The sequence below is a fragment of the Lynx rufus genome, unplaced genomic scaffold, assembly GCF_022079265.1.
Source record: "Lynx rufus isolate CCGP_SWC_20201006 ecotype Redwood Valley unplaced genomic scaffold, mLynRuf1.p SCAF_1, whole genome shotgun sequence".
Classification (NCBI taxonomy): domain Eukaryota; kingdom Metazoa; phylum Chordata; class Mammalia; order Carnivora; family Felidae; genus Lynx; species Lynx rufus.
In genome coordinates this window covers 115,307,537-115,321,694 of record NW_025814823.1, presented here as the reverse complement: position 1 = coordinate 115,321,694, position 14,158 = coordinate 115,307,537, and the positions used below count along the sequence as shown (strand labels likewise).

General features: G+C 40.1%; 1 protein-coding gene across 2 annotated transcripts in view; it reads left to right on the top strand.

The window, feature by feature from the left end:
• The window catches only part of SIL1 (SIL1 nucleotide exchange factor), a 219,560-nt gene that overhangs the window by 115,420 nt on the left and 89,982 nt on the right, over window positions 1–14,158 (top strand). For both annotated transcript variants that reach the window (XM_047085431.1, XM_047085439.1), the window contains 2 exons: window positions 6,520–6,640; window positions 12,811–12,910. In XM_047085431.1, the coding sequence (XP_046941387.1) occupies window positions 6,520–6,640; window positions 12,811–12,910 (221 nt within the window). The remainder of the gene's footprint in view (window positions 1–6,519; window positions 6,641–12,810; window positions 12,911–14,158) is intronic.

Here is a 14,158-nt window from a genome sequence, read left to right as displayed (position 1 = left end):
AGCATAACCTGTATTTTAAGTTAATGCTATTGTGGTTGTTCTTGCCCCCTGTGGTGGCTTATGTGAAGGGAGTAATTTTGGAATTTTCCCCAAATAAAAGAAATTGGTTCACACAAGATTCTAGTCTATTCTTTGGCCACCTTAACATAGTATATATAACCTGTTATGTTTTGAAACATTTAGTCATGTTCTTTTTTTCTTGTTCATTTCTAATTTTGATCAAAAGTCTGAAAATTGAAAATGCTACTGTTACTATTTTTATTATTACTAGCATTACTACTACTACTACTACTACTACTAAAAAAAAAAGATTAACATGACTAATTATTAGGAATCTACTTGCCCTACTGAAAATCTTTGTTGGCCTTTCCATTCACGTCTAGATCAGCTAGGATTTTCTCTTTTTAATTTCTAATTTTAATTATTGAGGATTTAATACTAGGCCATATGATAGGCCCTGGGGATAAAATGGGGACTATTTATATTTACCAAATGAATAAAAAAACTAAACTAAACTATAACCACTAGTTGTGGTAATTGCTATAAAGAAAAGTTTCATGGTACTGTGAAAGAATTTAGGGAGCAGCCGGATCTGGTTTGGGGAAATAGAGGATGCCTCTCAGAGGAAGTGACTGTTAGCTGAGATTGGAAAGATCAGGAGATGGAGGCTGGGGTTGGAAAGAGCAAAGCAAACAGCAAGTGGAATGGCCTCATGGTAGGAACGAACATGGTTTTTTTCATGGAATGGAAAAGGGTCAGCGTGGCCTCAAGAAGGGGGAGTGGATGAGACAGAAGAGGCAGGCAGGAGCTAGATACCAGACGGCCTCATTGAGCAGTGTGAAGACTTTCATCTTTCTTTGGAGAGTAGTAGGCCATTAAAAGGTTTGAAGCAGGGGAATGACATAGATTTGTATTTGGGGGAAAAAATACCATTCTTTGTAAAGAACAGTTGGACTGGGAGCTAAGAGTAGAGGGAAGGGCAGCTGGAACACTATGGCAATGTCCTGAAGAGAGATGGTGATGGTTTGGACAAGAGCAGTGGTGAGGAGGACAGCATGAATTGAAGAGACAGCAGGAGGGATGCCTGGGTGGCTCAGTTGGTTGAGCATCTGACTTTGGCTTAGGTCGTGATCTCATGGTCCATGAGTTCGAGCCTCATATTGGGCTCTGTGCTGTCAGCTCATAGCCCACTTGGGATCCTCTCTCCCCCTCTTTCTCTCTCTCTCAGAAAAAGAAACAGTCAGCAGGAAAAATCACTAGGTTTTGGAGACACAATGGGTATGGGGGATGGTGATGTAAAGGGATTATCAGGGATGATCTGCTTTAACCTTCTGCCCAGGAAGATTTTCTGTTGTTTCATCATTTTGGAATTTCTCCAGGTGAGACACCCTCTCCCCTCCAAACATTCAGAGATTAATGCTACAAAGTTATTTCATACCCCATGATCGTAGGAATAGGATAGTAGTTGCTAGTTCCTTGTTGTTCTTGCCACTAACTGGCCTCATCTTCTCTTTGGCTGCCTTCACAGCCTTTTCAATCCTCCCTGCTTCTTTTGTTCCTGGCCTCCTGAATGTAGCCTGTCAGTTTGTGTGTCTGAGTCTTTGCACACACAGCTCCATCTATTTTGGATTCCCTGTTTTCCCAGTCTGGGTCTCACTTTTTGCCTCGTTTAACTGCCGGTTTAACCTTATTCAAGAAGCCTCCCCAGAGAAAGTTTTCCCCACTCTACTTTGGATATATTTGTTTTAACCTTGAAGCATTTTGGATGGTTTTAAGGTTAGCAAGAAATCATTATGCGCATACACTCATGTACTTAAGTTCCCATTAATTTTTTTAGACAAATATACAGAAACTCCTATTGAAGTGGGGCAGCAGGAATAGAACAGAATGTCTTGGCATGGTGTTTCCCTGGCTCCTTCGTTATCTGATGGAGGCACAGTGGTTGGTGGAGTTCACTGTGGTTCTGCCAGAATGGAGAAAACTTGAATTCTTGCTATATCATTAGCCTTTTATACTTCAGGTTTACCTGATCATTCTGAAAGAACTTGTGCTATATGCTTCCCTTAAAGGAATTTTTTTAGATTGTCATCCTTTTTAGATTGTTGAATCAAATTCAGCATCAGCAAGGCCATGCCATCGTCTGCCAGGAGAAAGGAGAGTCAAAGTTGAGGTGTCAGAGCACCATTTCTTCTAGGATTCCAGTGTCTTGAAGAATGCTTTCCCTAAAATTTTCTATCCCTGTGGCCATTACTATTCCTTTTTGTAATTTTAGAATCTACCATAGTGGCCTGGGAGATAGTAGTTGCTTGGTAAATGTCAGTTGTATGAATGAATGGATAAATGTAACATTCCACATGTAGTGTGTGATCTTGCACACTTTATTTTTAACCAACCTTTTTTAAAAATTCTTATTTCCAGGGGCGCCTGGGTGGCGCAGTCGGTTAAGCGTCCGACTTCAGCCAGGTCACGATCTCGCGGTCTGTGAGTTCGAGCCCCGCGTCGGGCTCTGGGCTGATGGCTCGGAGCCTGGAGCCTGTTTCCGATTCTGTGTCTCCCTCTCTCTCTGCCCCTCCCCCATTCATGCTCTGTCTCTCTCTGTCCCAAAAATAAATAAACGTTGAAAAAAAAAAAAAATTTAAAAAAAAAAATTCTTATTTCCAGCATAAATAATATACAGTGTTATATTACTCTGAGGTATACAATATAGTGATTCAGCAATTCTATATATTTACTCAGTGCTCATCATGATAAGTGTACTCTTAATCCCTTTCACATATTTTGCCCATCATCCCACCCAACCCCCTCTGGTAACCCTGAGTTTGTTGTCAGAGTCTGTTTTTTGGTCTTCTGCTTGTTTTGTTTCTTAAGTTGCACATATGAGTAAAAGCCTATGGTATTTGTCTTTCTCTGACTGATTTATTTCACCTAGTGTTATACCCTCTAGATCCATCCATGTTGTTGCAAATCGAAAGATTTCATTCTTTTCTGTATCTTAGTAATATTCTATTGTATATATACACCACATTTTTTAAAGTTTTTTTTTTTCATGTTTGTTTGTTTTTGAGGGGTGGGAGAGAAGGAGAGAGGGAGAATGAGTGGGGGAGGGGCAGAGAGAGAGGGAAAGAGGGAATCCCAAGCAGTCTCCTCGCGGTTAGCAGGGAGCCTGATGCAGGGCTCGAACTCACAAACTGTGACATCATGATCTGACCTGAAGTCAGACGCTTAACTTACTGAGCCACCCAGGCGCCTCTATACCGTATGTTTTTTATCCATTTATCTGTTGGTAGACACTCAGATTACTTTCATATTTTGGCTATTGTAAATAATGCTGCAGGAAACATAGGGATGCATATGTCTTTTCAAATTAGGGTTTTTGTATTCTTTGTGGAAATACCCAATAGTGGAATTTTTGTATTATATGGTAATTCTATTGTTAATTTTTGAGAAACCTCCGTATTGTTTTCTCTTGGTGCAGGGGTTACCACTTTGCATTTCCACTAGTAGGGTATGAGGTGCATTTTTCTCCGTATCCTTACCAATAGTTGTTTCTTGTGTTTTTGATTAGCCATTTTGACAGGTGTGAGGTGATGTCTCATTGTGGTTTTGATTTGCATCTCCCTGATGATGAGTGATGTTGAGCATCTTTTCATGAGTCTTTTGGCCGTCTGTATGTCTTCTTTCGTGAAATGTCTGTTCATGTCTTCTGCCCATTTTTCAATTGGATTGGTTTTTTGGTGTTGGGTTGTATAAGATCTTTATATATTTTGGATACTAACCTCTTATCAGATGTATCACTTGCAGATACCTTCTCCCATTCAGTAGGTTGTCATTTTGTTTTGTTGATGGTTTCCTTCATTGTGCAGAAGCTTTTTATTTTGATGTAATCCCAATAATTTACTTCTGTTTCCCTTGCCTCAGGAGACATATCTAGAAAAATGTTGCTATAGTTGATGTCAGAAAATTGCTGCCTGTGCTTTCTTCTAGGATTTTTATGGTTTCAGGTCTCACACTTAGGTCCTTAATTCATTTTGAATTCATTTCTGTGTATGGTGTAAGAAAGTGTCCAGTTTCATTCTCTTACTTGTAGCTGTCCAGTATTCACATCACCTTTTGTTGAAGAGGCTTTTTTTTTTTTTTGCCATTGCATTTTTTTTTTAACTCCTTTGTTGTAGATTAATTGAACATGTAATTGTAGGTTTATCTCTGAACTCACTATTCTATTCCATTAATCTATGTGTCTTATTTTGTGCTGGTACTATACTGTTTTGATTACTACAGTTTTGTAGTAGATCTTGAAATCTGGTATTATGATACATCCAGTTTTGTTCTTATTTTTCAGGATTGCCTTGGCTATTTGGAGTCTTTGTGGTTCCATACAAATTTTAGGATTATTTATTGTAGTTCTGTGAAAAATACTGTTGGTGTTTTGTTAGGGATTGTAGTAAATGTGTAAATTGCTTTGAGTAGTATGCAGTTTAATAATATTTGTTCTCACAATCTATGACCATGGAGTATCTTTGCATTTATGTATTACAGTTCTTAGAGTATAGGTCTTTCACCTCTTTGGTTAAATTTATTCCTAGATATTTTTATTATTTTTTGTATAATTGTGAATGGGAATGTTTTCTTAATTTCTCTTTCTGCTACTTCATTATTAGTATAGAGTATATATACTAATATATAGTATTAGTATAGAAATACATCAGATTTCTATATATTGATTTTGTATCCTATGACTTTACTGAATTCGTTTATCATTTCTAGTCATTTTTGGTGTAGTCTTTAGGGTTTTCTGTATATAGTATCATGTCATCTGCAAATAGAAATTTTACTTCTTCTTTACTGATTTGGATGCCTTTTTTTTCTTTTTCTTATCTAATTGCTGTGGCTCGGACTTCCAGTACGATGTTGAATAAAAGTGGCAAGAGTGGATATTCTTGTCTTGCTCCTGATCTTAGGAGAAAAGCTCTCAGGTTTTTCCCGTTGAGTATGATGCTCTCTATGGGTTTTTCATAGATGGCATTTATTATGCTAAGGTATGTTCTCCTAAACCTACTTTGTTGAGTGTTTTTATCATGAATGGATGTTTTGCTTTGTCAAGGTTTTTTTGCATCTCTTAAATGAGCATATGGTTTTTATGCTTTCTTTTGTTGATGTGACATATCATGTTGATTGATTTGCAAATATGAAATCACCCTTGTATCCCAGAAATAAATCACACTTGATCATGGTGAATGATTTTTTTAATGTATTGTTGGATTTCGTGGTGCCTCGGTGGCTCAGTCATTTAAGCGTCTGACTCTTGATTTTGGCTCTGGTCATGGTCTCATGGTTCATGGGTTCTAGCCCTGCATCAGGCTCTGCGCTGACAGCTATATCTTCCTCTCAGTCTCTCTCTCTCTCTCTCTCTCTCTCTCTCTCTCTCTCAAAATAAACTTTAAAAAAATTAAAAAAAAATTGTTGGATTTGGTTTGCTAATATTTTGTGAAAAATTTTTGGGGGTGCCTGGGTGGCTCAGTAGGTTGAGTGTCCAACTTGATTTCAGCTCTGGTCATGATCCCAGGGTTGTGGGATTGAGCCTGTGTCAGACTCCACACTGAGTGTGGAGCCTGCTTATGATTCTTTGTCTCTCTTCTTTTGCCCCTCTCCCCTGCTAGCGTGTTCTCATTCTCACTCTAAAAAAAATTTTTTTTAAATGTAGATTCCTGAACTCCACCTTTAAAACAAAACAAAAAATGTTTGCGTTTGTGTCCATCAGATATTGACCTGTAGTTCTCTTTTTTGTAGTGCCTTTATCTCCTTTTCACCTATCTTTGAGTAATTTTGTACAATGTGTATGAGTAGCCCGTCCATTCATATTGTTTTTTCAGGTAGTGGATCAACTCTCCTGAGATGGGTGGGCATAGGTTTTTAGTTTCTTTTGATTCCAGTCCTTACCTCCTTGACTTGCTCTGTCTTCCTGCCTTCCGATGAAGCCCTGGTCTAGGGTCTTGGGAAATAAAATAGGAGATATAGTCCCTGTGCTCATCAAGGAGAGAGCCTTATAGAAGGAGCCTGATTATAAAGAGAGCAGGATGGTGAGGTGTAAGCTTGCTGGAACAGCAAGCTCTCTGGAGTTTTCTGGGACTGTCAGGGGAGAGATAAGGAGGATGTCTTGGAAGATGCAGTGATGTGGCCATATCCTTAAGGGTGATTAGGTATTTACCATTCACCTGCCCATAACAAAAAGGCTTATTATAGCTCAGTTTAAAGAAAACATTAGCTTAAAGATGTAGGTTCTAACTGGGGTTTTCGGTCTTTGCTTTGAAGTATAGAAGCCCTTGCCCATTTGCCTCATTACCTTAATTTGATATGTGTGTGGTATATGTGTGTTAGATGGATGGATTCAGGTAATGGAACACAGCAGGGTCTGGTCTTCATGAATTAATAAATCCTGTTGGCTTGTTAGCCAGCCTTTCCATTGCAGTGTCCCTTCAAGGACCATATACCTTACGAGCCCTCTTTGTTCTTGGTTTTTAGGTCAGGCTGTCCCTGTAGGATCCCATGTACGGCTGAATCTCCAGACTGGGACAAGAGAAGTGAAACTCCAAGAAGAGGACAAGTTCCAAAGTAATTTGAAAGCATTGAAAAAAGGCAAAAGGTATAGTAACAACCCTAGGGATTGGGAGGCGGACAGCACTGATTTTGTAATACTGAAAGTAATGACAATGTAATGTTTCTTACCCAAATTCACGTGGCTTTTAAAAAATTTTGAAATTTCGTAGCGTAGAATTTGTGATAAATCTGTCAGGGTTTTGTGGAAGTTTACTTGTAGATCTTTGGAAAGAAATAGTTTGCAAAGCAAATTGATACTTTAGAAAAGGCTGTAGGGGGAATGCTTAACCTGCTTTAAAAATGAAGCTATTTTTCCCAGTACTTTAAGAGCACCCATTTGAATCCCAACAATTAATGCGCTGATTACAGATGAGTCATCTATTCATTAAAACAGGCCTGTTAGGCCTTCTGCTTTGCAGTAATACTTCCTTGGTGAACAATAAAATTGCATTTTAAAGTCTTTAATTCAGACTAACTTTTCCTCTTGTTAGTCCATATTAAAACAGGCTTTCTTATAGTATAAAAGTTCTCCAATGTTAAGAGATTGCCTTACTTTTAATAACCAGATAAGATTATTTGATTTTGGACAATTTGTCCCTGTTTTTCTGTTCTTTGCCTTGAAATAACAAGTTTTATTTGCATGTTCTTTTTTACATGAGGAAGGAGGAGGAGGCATGGGGTTACAGGGGCTGCTAGAATTGGGTAATTTCAACAGTTATAAATACCAGTTATGAGGTTTCTAAGACAGGGACAGCAAATTGTGATCTGTGAGCCATATTGGTACTGCTACATGTCTTTGTACAGCCTACAGGGTAAGTTGTTTTTATCATTTTTTAATGGATGAAAAAGTAAAAGAATGATATTTCATGACTCTTAGAGATTTTAATATCCATAAGTAAAGTTTTACTGGAACACAGCTATGCTTATTCATTTATGTATGATCTATGGCCACTTTTCTGCTAATCTGGCAGGGTTGAGTAGTTGGGACAATTGCTGTCAGTAAGGCCCACAAAGCCTAAAATATTATGGGGTCATAACAGAGTTTGCTGCCCCTGTTCTAATACATGTAAGTATTGATAACAAATAATGGATTGAGCAAGGCTAATGTTAATCCTTGAATTTTCATTATTTTAACAATATTTTGCAGTTAGATATAAGGTAGAAAGGGAGTTTAGAGACTATTTACCTGAGTGTTTTCCTTGATGTACTCAACAAAAGGTTATTTAGCCTGTCCATATGCACTTTCGGTTATGTGGCACCCACAATCCCACAGAGCAGCCTGTTCCAATTTGGGCAGTTTTTACTGTTAGAAAATTTGACTACATTGTAATAATATATGAAAATATTTGTCCTCAGGGGTGGCCCAGTTGTTGGAGCATTCGACTCTCGGTTTTGGCTCTGCTCATGATCTCACAGTTCATGGGATCCAGCCCCGTGTCAGGCTCCATGCTGCCGATGCAGAGCCTGCTTGGGATTCTCTCTCTCTCCCCCCTCACTCAAAATAAATAAACTTAAAAAAAGAAGAAAGATATTTGACCTCTTTACCGTCACTCCAAACTGAGAAGGATCTTTATTTCCCCCCCATCTCCCTTGATAGGCCTATATCTGAAGGCCATATGATAATTCATTTCTCACAGACATCAAATAATCAAATTTCATTGTTGTAACCCCTGCCAACCCCCCTCATTCCCTAGCACACATATATGCACATATTTCAGTGTGTCAGAGAACTTCAGGAAGCCTTTCCTCACATCTATGCCAAGTCTCATTTTCTAAATAAAAAGTTTACTTTATTCTTGGTTTAAGGATATTGAATTAGGATCTTGACTAATTTGGAATATTTGTTTGTTGGTTTTAATACTGTGGGAAGTTATTTTTCCAGTATCTGATCGTAGGTCTTTACTGGGAACACTTAATGCTTTATCAGTTGCTCCTGTCTTTTTAGAATAGAAAGCAGAGTCATTCACGTGGTCTGTAATAGATGCACCATAAAAGAGAGATATTTGTCCTCACTCTTCCCTCTTTACTTTTCTCCTTTGAAATGTTTCTGAGGGTTCTGCTCTGGAGTGATCTCCAGGGTATATTGGACATACCTTCTTCCTTCTCAGCATTTGTTTCTAGTGGCAAACCTGTCTGAACAGCAACCCAAAGGCATTGACAAGGTGGTGTAGGTTTCACTGCTTGAGCTCAGTGAGTCTCTGGCTGCCTTTGGTGGTGACTTCTTCCTGTGGTGGACCTCACCTCAGGCTCCTCCTGATTCATTTCACAGTGTCTTCCTGGCTCTTAGGTACTAGAACAGGAACAGAAGCCAAAGTGCAGGGCTAATTTCTGCAGTTGGTACAGTATTTTGCATATCTGGTTATTCTGATTTGGGGAACAAGATGGACAACACCCACAGGTTTCCATCAGATTGTCAAAGATGTTGGTGATCACAGAGTTTTAGGTATCACTGGCTAAGGAAAGATGGGGATAGTCCTTTCAGACTAATCCATGGCAATCTCTCCACTAGTCCTGCTGGCTGTGTGACTAGACATCCTGCTACCTAGAGCTGTAATGCCTCTGGACTGTAAAGCCTGGGACAAGGCATTGACTCTGACTTCTTTCAGAGGCCTCTCTTGGCACTGCCTGACTTCATGGTATATTTGGTTCCTAGCAGCAGGGTGTTCTCTTGCTATTTATGTGTTAGGCATTGTTATCTCCACTGGTTTTAGTCCATATCCCATGTCAGTATCTCAACATTGTATCTCTTTTTTTGCCCTGGAGCAACTGTCTTCTTTGTAGTGATGACCAACAGAGTATATCCAGGTTGTCCCATCTTGGGTTGAGTATCTACCATGGTACAGTATGACATTGTAGTTAAGGATGTGGTCCAAAGACAGGGCCATTTCCTTGCTCCATTCATTCATTTCACAAAAGACTTATTGAGTGCCTATGTGCTAGGTATTGGAGATATAGTACTAAACAAAACAGGATACCAGCCTTATGGACATGACAGGAAGATAAACTGAAAAATAAAAAGGCACATAAAGTAATTACAGATAGTGGTAAATAGTAGGGAAGAAATAAACAAGTCAGTCAGTCCCTTGGGAAGGCCAGTTTAGATAGGATGGTTTGGAAGACCTCATTAAAGTGATACTTGAGCTTAGACCTGAAGAATGATGGGGATTTAGTCATACAAAGAGTTAATTTTATACATTTAAGGTTAGAGGATCTCAGGCAGAGGCAACAAGAAGAGTCCCTAGCTTTGTCAAGGAAAGACTTTATCAAGTTGAGAAACAAGAAAGTGATTAGGGTGACTAGAGAATAGGCGAAGGAAGAAGACTAATAGATGATTTGGGAGAGATAAGAGGAGCCAGATCATGTGGAGTTTTGAGATGCATGTTGACTAGTCTTCATTTAACTAGAATTGTGATAGAAAGCCAGTGGAGGATTTGGGGTGGGAGAGTGATTTAATGTAATTTTGGCAAGATCACTCTTCTTGCTGTGTGTATGGGGGATAGATTCAGAGTGGACAAAAGAATTGCAGAGACAATTAGGATGTCATTTCTGAAGATCAGGTAGACATACTGGTGAATGAGTCTAGAGTGTCATGATGGACAGCGGATGGGTTTGGAGATTTAATTTGAGGGTAGTGCCAATAGGACTTGCTTTAGATTTAGATTTAGGGGTTGATGGAAGGTGGTGTGGCGGAATCTGAGATAAAGCCTCATTTTGTGATTTGACACAACTAGGTGCTCAGAAGTACTATTTATTGAAATAGAAAAGATTGGGAGAGGAACAGATTTATGGGGAGAAACATCAAGACCCATGTTTTAGATGTAATAAGTTTGAGGTGCCTGATAAACATCCCAGATCTAAGATTTATCAGTTAGTTATACAAGAGCCTGACTGTCACTCAGGGGAGAGGATTGGGTCAAAGATGTAAGTTTGGGCATCATTGCCTAATGGATAAAGAACTAGGGGAGAGTGCAGAGGTAGAGAAGATTGTCTAGGATTGAACTCCAAGGCATTCCAGTATATAGGGTTCAGGTAGGAGATGAGGAACCAGCACAAGAGTTAGGGAAGGAGGGAGGAAGGGGAAGAAACAGCAGAATGTGGTAACAAGAAGCCAGAAAGAAGAGTGTTTCAAGGAGGGAGAGGTGAACTATGTAAATTATGCTGAGTGGTTGAGGAACATGACATTAGTGAAGAGTCCATTGGATCTAGTTGTTAATTATTAGTAGTTTTGATGAGAAGTATTAGTAGGGAACGGTAAAGGGATCTGGATTAGAGCAAATGGCAGTGTAAATAGCAGTCATGAAGATGAGAAGAGTGAGTTAAGACAATTTGTTTATAAAGTTTTACTCTGAAGGAGATCAGGGGAATGGTTTGATAATTAGAGATCATAGTCAGAAGAGTATTCATATACTCAAGGGAATAATCCAACCAAAGGGAGAAATTGATGATGCAGACAGGAGGGAACAGTATAATGATGGAGGTTAAAGCTTTTGCAAAGGAAAGTGGGATCTGGAACTTAAGTTTAATAGGAGCAGGTTCACTGTCATTCATGGTCTTAGAAGGGAAAGCAGAGAATCTAGATTTGGTGCAGGTTAGTGTATAGAGCTCATGAGGGGAATATGAAGGAGTTCTTGATGATAACATCTATTTTTCTCAGTGAAGAATGAAGTGAAAATACCAGCTGAAGATGGTTTTCTGTCTGTGTGTGCAGACATACATGTGCACACTTGTGTGTGTGTAGTAGGGGCTAAAATGAGTGATGGTGAGTGGCCTGGAAGAGTGGCATTTAAGGCAATAAATGGAGATATGAGACATGATGGGATTTGTCTAGACCAAGTATTAGAGGAGGGAGGTCATAATCTGTTCAAGCTGTGCCCCTAAATACTTAGCTCTCTCTTAGGGGTAAAGAGCAGGACAGTGGCATCTACATGCTGCTGGCAGTGGGTGATGCTTTTCTGGGAGAGGGATTCTCTTCCCTACCTTGTAGGATTGTGGTAATCATTTGAATGAAATATTACTTCTAAAGGATTAAAATAGTGACTGACACATGCTTAAGTGCTCAGTAAATGGGAGTGATTAGCGATTATTAGTTTATGAGGATTGAGGTTTAGAGAAGGCAAGTGTTTTTCTCAGAGTTCTAGGGGGTTTCTAAGATGAATCAAAGATGAAATGAGAAATGAGCAAAGCCCTAAGCACATGCCTCTAATGAGAGCTGAGGTCTGCTAGGATCTTGACTGTTAGATTGATGTGCTTATCTTGCCCAGAGTAGTCCAGTAACCCCTTACTTCCTCATCTTTGTAATCTCCCGGGTTATCCTTAACCCCTCTCTCCCCAACCGTCTTGTCAAGCACAGACACTACATTCCACACTTCCCTTTGTCCATGTCACTCTTGGTCTGATCTCTCTGTTCACTGACCTAAAATTATTGTTGGTGGTAAAGCCCACCCCCCAACGCATGAATGCCTCCTCTCCAATTAAGAAGAATGGTTGTGGCTTCAATCAGCTCCAGGGGGTTTTGGGAGGATGCCACTCTAGTCTTTGCCAGGTTCCTGAGATTATATCCACATTGGTTCCTTTCCTCCCTCTCCTTAGAGGCTGACTGTGGAACACGGTTGGCTTTGCTTCTAGTCCTTGGTATTTCAAATCCATTCCTTTGTCAGGTTGGCACATACATCCTGCATCAACTCTGGGCCCAGGAGTTGGTTTTAAAGGTGTGAATTTATCTAAACTGTTTTTGTGAAGAAAGGCTGCCTTGTAAAATCAGACGAGACATGCAGGGGGGGCTCAGGTCCCCATTGATCCGTTTATTAGAAGAATATAAATTGGGTGCATGTTATTCCCCTTATCTGTGCCCACTACCCTCCAGGAGGTCCAGCCCTGGCACATGCTGACAGAACAGCACTGCACAGACATTCCAGACTTATTTCTGCCTATGTAGCTGGCTGAGAGTGGTCTGTCCATGGTGGGCCTTTGTCTGCCCCATGCCATTTCATCCTCTTTAATAAAATGACCCCTTCTTCAGCTTTGTATTTCTTCTTCTAGCTTTAAGGTAAGATTACCTCTTAGACTTGTGGCTGACCGAAGGCAAAGCTAGGGTAGTGCACTCTGAGTTCGAGCTGGCCATGGCTTACCTTGTTTGGGAGTACCAGCCACCTAGTGAAGTTTCTTTCTTGGGAAAAATGGTGCCTCCTTTCTAACTTTCACCTTCTTTTTGGACAGGCTGGACATAAACGCCAACACCTACACATCTCAGGACCTCAAGAGTGCACTGGCAAAATTCAAGGAGGGGACAGAAGTGGAGAGTTCAAAGGAAGACAAGGTATGTGATATTCTTCCCAGGGAGTTAGTATAAGCCTACAGGATGACCTTGAAGGGAGTCACTTCTTCCACAAGCTCTTAAAATAAACATGGGGTAATGATAATAATATTGTAAAATAATTAAAAAAAATTTTTTTAAGTTTATTCATTATTGAGAGATAGAGACTGAGCATGAGCAGGGGAGGGGCAGAGAGAGGGGGAGACACAGAATCCGAGGCAGGCTCCAGGCTCCGAGCTGTCAGCACAGAGCCCGCATGGGGTTCGAACTCGCTGCGAGATCCTGACCTGAGCCGAAGTCGGATGCTCAACTGACTGAGCCACCCAGGCGCCCCATAATATTGTAAAATAAAGTGCAGTTAATGCCAAATAAGTAATCCTTATTGGACTATTTTTTAAAAATACCAGTACTGGGAGCATTTGATTATTTAGGATCCAACTTCACATTACATGTTTGGGCCTCAACAAATTGAGGCACACAGCAGAGATAGTTGCACTCTTCATTATCACAGACAAGAGTGAGGAGAATAGAGATTAAAACCCAGACCTCCTTACTTACATTTGGATTAGACAAAAGCTTAAAGGACGGAGGAGCCGGGCTGGGAAGGAAGTCTTGATCCTTGTCCTTTGAACATGTAACAGATGTATTCCCTCTTTCTAGGCCTCATAGCAAATGTATTCCTTATTCCAGGCCTCAGGTTCCTTAAATGTACAATAAGGTGGTGGGGCTGGGGTGGGGAGGTGTGGGAAACAAGAGGATGGCTGACATTTCCTCCAGTTTTAAATTTGTGTACAAACTAAGGGAGTGAGAAGGAGAAAGAGGCAGAATTGCAGTCTCTTGGTTATGCCCCTAGTGTCTGGGAGGGCTTGTCGGTACAGGCTTATACCAGCAAGAAATCTTACTCTTTAGATAGATTGTGAACTCATGTGATAGCCAGAGAATGTCACAAATTAGTTTTTATATTTCCATTTGAGTCCTCTCCTTCAAAGAAGCTCCTCCAGTGGCTACTTTGGAGACCTTTGCAAGTTCTCTCTTCCTTTTACCCTCATAATTCTCTTTTTCTTTGTTTGCATCTCTGCTGCTGGCCCAGAATTCTGGCGTATCTTGGAGGGGCAGCATCAGGTTATTGACAGCTTCTATCTTAAGTGGAGGAAGCCTTAGGTCCCTCAGATCCTTTTGAGTTAAGCAGTTCTGAGACAAATCAGCCTTTTTCTTTTCTTCTTTTTTTTTTTTTTCTTTTTTTGGTGTCAA